The sequence below is a fragment of the Austrofundulus limnaeus genome, unplaced genomic scaffold, assembly GCF_001266775.1.
Source record: "Austrofundulus limnaeus strain Quisiro unplaced genomic scaffold, Austrofundulus_limnaeus-1.0 Scaffold27, whole genome shotgun sequence".
NCBI lineage: Eukaryota > Metazoa > Chordata > Actinopteri > Cyprinodontiformes > Rivulidae > Austrofundulus > Austrofundulus limnaeus.
In genome coordinates this window covers 2,695,694-2,704,779 of record NW_013952429.1, presented here as the reverse complement: position 1 = coordinate 2,704,779, position 9,086 = coordinate 2,695,694, and the positions used below count along the sequence as shown (strand labels likewise).

The window sequence follows — 9,086 nt, the reverse complement described above, 5'->3', positions numbered from 1 at the left end:
TCTATTCTATTCTATTCTATTCTATTCTATTCTATTCTATTCTATTCTATTAGAATCTGAGCGTATTCAGATACAGCCACTGTTAAGGCTTTATATTAATGACCAGAATCACCAAAAAAAAGAAAAAAGACAGGGAGACACACTAAATATTAAGATGTTTGTTTTAGCCGAGCATTATTGTCAAATTCCTTCTGATGCAAACAATATTTTGAGCCACTCACAGATGTCCAGGTCCTCTGTCCACAGGTAGAAGCTCATCTCTGGGTTTGGAAGAGGGCAGTTGTACAGGGGTCCACCACACAATGGCTCTGCAGCACATGTGGAGGAAAATAAAGGGAGGAAAAATTATGAAACTGTCAACAAAAGGGAATAAAAACAAAGCCCCCTCCATCCTCCATGACTTCCTTGTTGTGAACACTACTGTCCATCCGTCTCTCTTCCAGCCGGAAAGATTGTTAGCAGGTTTATCAGATGGGTCACTAACAGCAAGAGGAAGACTGGAAATAGATCTTAGGAAAAGCTAATAATACACACAGCTGACTGGACAGATGTGGCCACAGAGGATGCAGACAGATGTTTGATGTCGCCTTTTAACTTACAAAACAMGTCCATCATCAGCAATACCAAATCAGCAGTAAAAGGACAAGGACAAATTGCTCAAAAGATGGATGCTGTTTCCAGAATACATAACACATCAGGTTACTATGATGTGATGCACAATTTTCATGCATCAATGAATCAGAATTCTTAAAGGGAAAAAAAGGGAAGTCTGCTTCTGTTTAGTCGGGTGTTTCCAACATTATGACTTAATGGTTTTGTAAAAGGATGCAAAATGTATTTTATAATTAAAAAAACTGCAGTGAGAGCTCTGTTCAGCTATCTTACTCTGCTCAATCTGCAAGCCACAAACTGTGATGAAATAGACCGTCACCACAATTTATCATCAGTGGTGCACAAGCAGTGCACAAATGATTTTTAACACTAATGCAAATACACCATTATAGAAACAAATGTTTCACTGCCACAGCACAAACACACAGATAACACACATCTGATCAGAAATTATTCATCGGTTTACAAATGATACTGATTTTAATGCAACACATCAGTAAGTTGTAATGTTTGCTTTACTGAAAACAAACAATAAAATGAATAAAACCAGAAAATATGAATATGTTTTACTGAATATTTCTGGCTTTCATTTTTTTATAGATGTTGCACTAAACCAGTAAGTTTATGTATGACTCAGCTGAAAGGGATGCGGTGGCCTACATCATAGCACAGCTTTATAAAAGCTTGACAGAGACAGAGAGCTCGTACCGGAGTCGGAGTCTGAAACAATCTTGTTGTACAGCTCCTGAAGATGGCTGCTCAGGCTTTTCTCCTCTCCCCTGCTGCCTTCCTCTAGGCTCCGCTCAAAAATCGCCATCACTTCCTGAAAGTACGACTCGGCGTCTTTGTCCTGTTCAAAAAACAAAACAAAACAAAAAACACGTGGTTGAATGTACACACTCACAGGAAGCACACACAGAGAGTTCTAAACTCTAGGTCAGACACGTGCATACATCTGCCCCTGAACATGTTCTGCTGAGGTTTAGACAACAGAAACAAGAGGCTTTAAAATCTGTCATTTAAATATGAGAAGTCTTGWACCTAAACTGGATGAATTCAAAGTAATACTTGCTCAGACACAAGCACATGTTATGGCTATATCAGAATCATGGCTGACTCCTGCTATACCAACAGGGCATACAAAATTCATAAAAACTTCCTGGTTGGACTCATCACTGTACAGTTCTTTCATTGTCTGATGCCTTGACTTTTCAGAATTTTGATTTGTATAGTGGTATTAATTTATATTTTCAGATCTTCCAAGGTGCCAATTATGGAACTCTCTGTGCATTGTTACCCAAATCAAATTCTGTAAGTGGTCATTCAACTAGATCTGTTACAAAAGGACAACTGATATTACCAACTTTTAAAAACTGTTACGGCCAGAGGTCTTTCTTCTATGTTTATACTAAACCATGGAATGACATTCCTCAAAACATAAAGTCCATTTCAAAACTACAGCCCATTAAGAAGAATCTTGTCTGCCATCTGCTGGACACTTTTTGTTGTGCTCATATTTAGACGTCCTATTTTGCAAATGCTGCCTTCCTGAAATTTGGTATGCTTGTTTGTCTTTGTGTCTATGGTGTATAATGATGTGATTGTGATGCTGTATTTCTGAGTGTTTTATGTGCTGCAGAACAGGAACCTGCTGTAAAACAGCAATTATGCTGAGTCAGGCTTGATTTTTAGTAATCTTTTCCTGTTGAATCAATAAATCAAATCAAATCAAAACCCTCAGTGAGGGAGAGCAAAAACTGATGCTATCAACAGAAATCAAGGCTAAAATAAGTTAGCATTTGTGACAAATATACGTTGTTACTACAGCAGACAGAGATACGGTATGAACAGAAAAGGATGTGAAAACCCCACAAGGGAGGGTAAAAAGTGAGAACTGTCAATCAAACTGACCCTCAAGGCCTGAGACAGTTTCTGCCCATTACACCTCTCTGGCCCTAAACAAGCCTGGATGGAGTGCTGAACCACACTGCGCATGTGATCGAGAGGATTTCTAAATCCAGTTGATGTAGATCCAGATGCCTCCAAATCCCCCTCCAGCACAGGAATCAAGGGTCCACAGAAGACCTCTGGGTCAGCCAACACAAAGACCCTGCAGAGGAGAAACAATAAAGGAACTATGGTGTGTGTATCTGTGTGTGTGAGGTTTTATAACCCAAAGTGGGGCTGGCAGAAAACGTTTGAGAACCACTGATCTAACCATGACTCACCTCTCCTGTAAAGGATAGTGCTCATTTTTTAGCTTCTGCTCAGCTGTGACCATCCTCTGGTACATCAGACCTGTTGATAAAACAAACCTTAAATAACTCAGTGAAAATGAAAATACTTATGCAAATAAACTACAAAAAAAATAAAACTACTTTTTAAAATAAATTCAAGCAGTATGGTATCTATTGAAGACTTGACTTGTGGTCCCTACCTGGAATTAGGCGCTCAGTTTTTATCTGTCTCGTGTAATTGAGACCCAGCGTGCAATAAGGCCGAGGATAAGTCAGGAGTCTCTTACAGAAGTCGTACACACGCTTGTAGAGTTCATCTGGAATGTAGGCAGTCTGAAATGTCACAAAACACACAAAGCATCAACAAGCAACGAAGGAAAAAATATGATGCAGCGTCTTTATGCCAACGCTGTGACACGAGGAACAAAATACTGGCTCCAGTGACACTACTGCATTAAACRTTTTAATTTCCAGGACATATTACAGTATACATTTCTTCTCCTGCTAGGATCTATAGGCATAGCCAGCTTACAAACACCATCATAACATTGTTATTGTGTATTACCCACCCAGAGGCATTGAATCAGGTGTTATAAATGTTTTGACAAAACCTTGTAAATAACATGAAAACAATGCAATATTGCCAGATACTTCGAGATCTGTTAGTGCTTGAAAAATGCATTAAGGATGACTCAGTTATTACCACATCAAACTGTAGCTCAGTATCTGGGTATCAGACTGAATAGTACTTATGTGTTGGCTATGGCTGATTGCTTGTGGTGGTCATCTTGAATTTGATTAATACCACAGGCTAATCAGTAAATGTACATCGTTTGATCACTTTCTAAGAATTTAGATTAGATAAGGTAAGGTAAGGTAAGGTAAGGCAAGGATGAACCTTTGTTGTCACTGTACAGAGCACAATGAAATTACAGTTCAGAACACCCATTCACAAGAAGACAGAACAAAACAAACATAAGAAAAAAAGTATCGTTTTTGTTAAATGAACTCATAAGCATTTAATAAATAACTTTAAAATGATAGCGATGAGGACATTTGACTTTACGTTTCAATATGCAACAATCTGAGAATACTGCACCTGAACGATGGCGTACATCAGTGTGTGGAGCAAAGGGATGATGAACTTGCGAGAATCCCATCGTTCGGCCTGTGGGGACACAAGCAGAGCATCAAGGCTCACAGCGGACATTCGGCTGTAACTACAATAGTGACTTGAAATGCGTCTTAGGTGACTTTAACTTCCTTCCTCTTTGAAAGTGCAAGCTCAAGAAATTTTAGAATCCACCAGAGCAAAAAGCTTCACTACAAACAAATTCGAGGTGAAGTGTGTGTGTTAAAGAGGAACCTGAGAATGTCAACAGTGGCATTGCATTTACCTTTTCCAGCTCTTTTATCAGCACCCACAGAAGAGATAAGCTGTTCACCGGATTGTTTTGAACTTTTTTATGAAGTGTCCATCTCAGCATTCCTGCAAAAAGACACACAAGACAATAATACATGACTAACAAAGTCACATTTATAGCGCTAATCTGAAATATGCCTCAAAATACCGATGTGGCTTTATTCCACAGTTTGAGTCATACTGGCTTCAATAAATATCTGTACACAGAAAAAGTTTGCTAATGCTCTTGGATATTGAACAACATAGAAACAAACACAGAGGAAGTTAGCCGCTTTAATTCTTCATGAGGCTTGTTTGATTACATATGAGCACAATAAACTACAAAAAATAAGTTCAACTTGAATAATAACATACAAAAAGCATGTACACGCATGCAGCCATAGATGACTTGGTACCTTTGTTACACAAGTCTGTGGGCTGGTGCTGGTCTGACCCTCGAGGCAGGGCAGCCTGGACGCTGCGGTACAGTTCTGACTCAGGAACCGTGGGGGAGCAGCAACCTGATGATAAATCCACGTGTGGGAAGTTAAGTCTTAACATCAAGTTCAGCTCTGCATTTAGTCTTGTCTTTAAAACACTGAATTACAAAATGACCTGATCTTCACCAGGTCCTAAAATCACTCCAATCGAAACTCAAGTGTACAAATTCCCACAGCAGATTCCATTGTGTCATTATTTATTAAACAAAAGTAAAACAAAATTCACAGTTGGTGTGAAAAGAGAAGTTCATCTCATTATTCAGCAGATCCACCTTTTGGCAGCAGAAATTTGAAATAGTGGTTTTCTGTAGGACTGTATCAGTCATGGTTGTGGGAGAGTTCTGGCCCACTCTTTGTTCCAACTTTGCTTCCGTTCTGCTAAGATCCAACCACAAAAATTCAGTCAGGTTGAAGTCTGGACTTCAGACAGATGGCCRAACATTTGACTTTAAAAGACTTTGACAGTAAGGTATGATGTKTTTGTGCTGATATGCTACGTTTTGTTTTCTCCAAACATCACGTGGGGCACTACTTTGCAAACGTCTCAGAAAAGAGGAAGGCCCAGACGGAGCTGCGTAGCTGACTGAAGGACATTGCTCCAGGAGTCTTGTGGTTCATCACGATGAAACTTTGCAAACACATCCTGCCTCTTACAGAGAAATTAGGCTTTTTCAGGCAACCTTTCCAAAAATGCAAGACTTAATCATCCTGTTGTAAACTTTAACYTTTAAAGTATGAGTTGAGATCTTAGGTCTGACATTGGGCAGAATTTGGTGGGACGCCCATGTACCGGTATTCTTTGTAGTGGCAAACTACACAACACCCCTGCTTTAAGGTGATCACACCTTGGCTTAGTGGATTTTAGTGGACTTTTGCACACTTGAGGATACATTTAAACMAATTTAGAACCTGGTAAAGGACAGATCATTTCCTTATGTCCTGAGAAGTGCAGTGTACTCGAATCTGAGAGTGCCGGTCTACCTTCAGGTTCCATGCTGTCCGTGCTGCTCGTGTTATCCGAATGGGCCGCGTTGGTCACGCCTCACACACATTGTGGTTCCATCAGCTGCAAGAAGAGGACACRATAAAGAGAAAGAGGCATAGTTTATATTAAACCTTGTCCATCCACTGGTGCCTGTCGAGATTACACAGATAAGTTCTACAAAATGTTCTGAAGCTCTGTTTTGCAGTTCTTATGCTGGCTGACATCTCTGTATGATTTTGCTTTTGTATGTGACGTATGACATGTCCAGTTCCTCTTTTACTGACTTAATACTTAGGTACTTTCACACTTCTTTACCTTGAAATTAAATTCATAGTGTTCACGCTTCATGGAAAGGCACATTCCTTCATTTGTTGGAACAGGTTCAGCAACATCCGTGTCTAATGACTCATTGATTGCTGCTAATTTATTTTTTTAAATACAGCTGTGATTAGTTGGAAGTAAACACAGCCATTACACAGCMCAAGTCTTTTGTAGATGAAATGATCCTTAAGTGATTCTGATTTGTAGAAGCACCACAAATTAAAGGCAACCAACGCCAACACACAGCTACGTAGGGACCTTGTCACTACCCGACGGTGCTAAAAACTCTTACCACCTTCACCTCTAATGACCCAGGTCTCACACAGGTTAGTGAGTCATGTCTCAGACACCCACTACACAATCTCATATGTGCTGTTTTGTTGGATTTATATTCCAATTTAGAAGAAAGTGCCAATTTTTGGACTTGTACAAACTCAAATCTGACCAGATGAAACATAAAGCATGTGCTTATACATTTATAAAATAAATAAGGTCTAAAACAGCAAGTTTTAAACACTCAATGTAATCTTCTGAGGCATTTTTTACATCTACAGAATTGAGATTATTATTATGAACGCTAATTACAAAATTTCTAATACTTCAACACTGCCAAATCAAAGAAAAATGCCGAAAACCTGAGTGCGTTCAGGACATTAATAACCAGTCAACTTAAATGACAGTCAAGGTAAAAAACTGTCCAAGTGGAGAGGTGCAAAACAAGYAGAAATCAGGCTGAGAAAAGCTCAAACCAAACACAAGAAAGTCAAGAACAGGCAAAACCAAAAATAAGTTAGGATTGAGAAAAAGTGAAGATGAGATCCAGTCAATAAAGAGCTGAAACCAAACGTGTATCCACGACACTTTGCAGCAACACATCAGGCAAAGAAACAACCAAAATCTGCTTCACAAACAGCAGCTGGTGGATTAAAGATAAGATGTTATAAACTTACCTTCCTCTGTGAAAACAAGGATGAAGCTGCCCTTGACTTCTCCTCCACTCACAAACTGAACTAACGTGGGTCGAACAGAGGGAGGGAGCATGAATGGAGCACTCTGGTGAGTTTGTTTCCTCTTGTCAGAAGGTGTGTGTCAAACATGTGATCTTTGTGTGTCACTAGCACATATGCACACGGTGACTTTGTGTGTAAGTGCATGTATTATTTTCTAAACTACACACTGACCTCTGACACGTTGCAGGTTTGCTTTAAAGCATTTAGAAACTTCTAATTTCTTTTCTAAGCTGTTTCCTTCATACAGACCACTCARTCCAAAGCCTCTAAAAGAAGTGAACTGTAAATGATTTAGCTTTGAATCTTGTAACAAATGCATTTCTTTAAGACAAAGTTAAACCATTGCCTCAGAAGGTGAATGTTCTCTGTTTAACCACAGGTTTCCGGGTGCCACAARTGGAGTCTCTGTCTATCTCACTGCTTTGCTCACTGTTGACTCTCTGTTTTCCTCACAAGAYAGCTCGACTTCTCTTTAAGAAACACAAAACAGCATGCATAAGTTGATTCCACAGCATTTATGGACTTGACCCCAATAAAACGCTGCTTACCTCTAAAATAGAAACTATTAATGCAGTGCAGAAGCTGATACACACAGCATTTCCTTTTTGTCAAAATGAGTGGGCAGCCGAGGCGCTATATTTAGCCTGAAAGACAGAGAGAGATGCTGAGCCTTTTTTTTTTTTGTCTCTCTGTGTCGTGCTTGTGGACCTATAGTTTAGTAAAAGATTAAAAATAGATGCATTGCATCATCACACGCATTTCAAAAGAATTACAATAGAATATTGCGATGTGATGCAAAGAGTCTAAAGGACAAGCAGTGTTAAATCGACACAATTACACATCACGAAGGAACATAAACTAATGCCAAAAGGAAAAAGTCTGAATATTTTTTATCGGTATACTTGGAAATTATCCTAATTTTTTTTAATATGCTGGAAGAACTTTAAACTAAATTTCGTCTCACAAAACAAGCTATTAAGGTTACCGAAGCACTGATATTTTCTTTTCCCTTCATTTAGAAAAACCCAAACAAAAATACATTAAAATGTGCAGGTTTATCATGAGACTATGGTGGCTTTTGGCCATGAGGGGCCGTGCAAGCCATTAACCATACTGCCACTCTCACATACCTATATTTTACCTCTCATATACAGTATCTATTATCTATTTGGCAGTAATAATTCATACAGCAGAAAGAAAACAGCAAAAAATTAAAAAGAAATCAGCATCTACAGTTTGTGTGTGAGCTGAGAATTTTCTCTTTAAAGCTGGAAGAGTATTTTTACATGACACAAAGAACAAACATCATATACTGATATGTGTGACAACTAAACACTTCTGGCATGTAAAGTTAAAAAATCCTGTTGATACAACTTACAGTTTTCAGAGTTGTAAAGCAACAAGGTAAAAATACTTTGTTATTTTTGCTAAAGTCAAAATTTGGCTTACCTGTACTTTACATGAGTAATAATGTTTCAGCAAACGTTTTACCCCTTACATTTTAAAAAGGTGAAAAGTAGAAAGTTGTTACTCTTATTTCATTTCCAGCTGGTTATTGTTTTAAAAAATATTGTTTGTTGGCGATCCATCTATCACAGCTGCACATGACACAAATCCCATCACACTCCAAATATTAAGAGGTTTATAGAAACTAAATTTGTGACAGTTCTAAAGTAATTGTTTTGAGGATTTGTAATTTTACCAAGTATTTTTTTAAATCGTTACATTTACTTTTATTTTGTTACATTTAAAACCTAAAAATTCTACTTTATTTCTTTACTTTAAAATTTAACACCTAGTTACTGTTACACCTAGTTAACAAAATCAAATATGTCAAAAATCATCATGAAAGACGATGTTTATGCACATTAAAAACAATAAAGGGCTGAATTTACTCAACCAAGTTTCTTTTAAAGAAAACATGTATATTGCTAAATTTACTCAACTTGGTTTTGCAGAACCAGTTTGGTTAAGAAAATTCAGCAGTTGATTACTTTCTTTAAGAGTGTGTAACTGTAC

General features: G+C 38.1%; 1 protein-coding gene across 1 annotated transcript in view; it reads right to left on the bottom strand.

The window, feature by feature from the left end:
• Positions 1-221: 221 nt before the first annotated feature.
• pik3r6 (phosphoinositide-3-kinase regulatory subunit 6) overlaps positions 222-9,086 on the bottom strand; it is a gene marked incomplete at its 3' end in the record, with an annotated part of 16,703 nt that continues 7,838 nt past the window's right edge. The window contains 9 exon segments of the mRNA XM_014004842.1: positions 222-308; positions 1,321-1,462; positions 2,524-2,722; positions 2,841-2,910; positions 3,050-3,182; positions 3,949-4,017; positions 4,247-4,338; positions 4,668-4,772; positions 5,733-5,817. Coding sequence (XP_013860296.1) covers positions 222-308; positions 1,321-1,462; positions 2,524-2,722; positions 2,841-2,910; positions 3,050-3,182; positions 3,949-4,017; positions 4,247-4,338; positions 4,668-4,772; positions 5,733-5,745 — 910 coding nt within the window.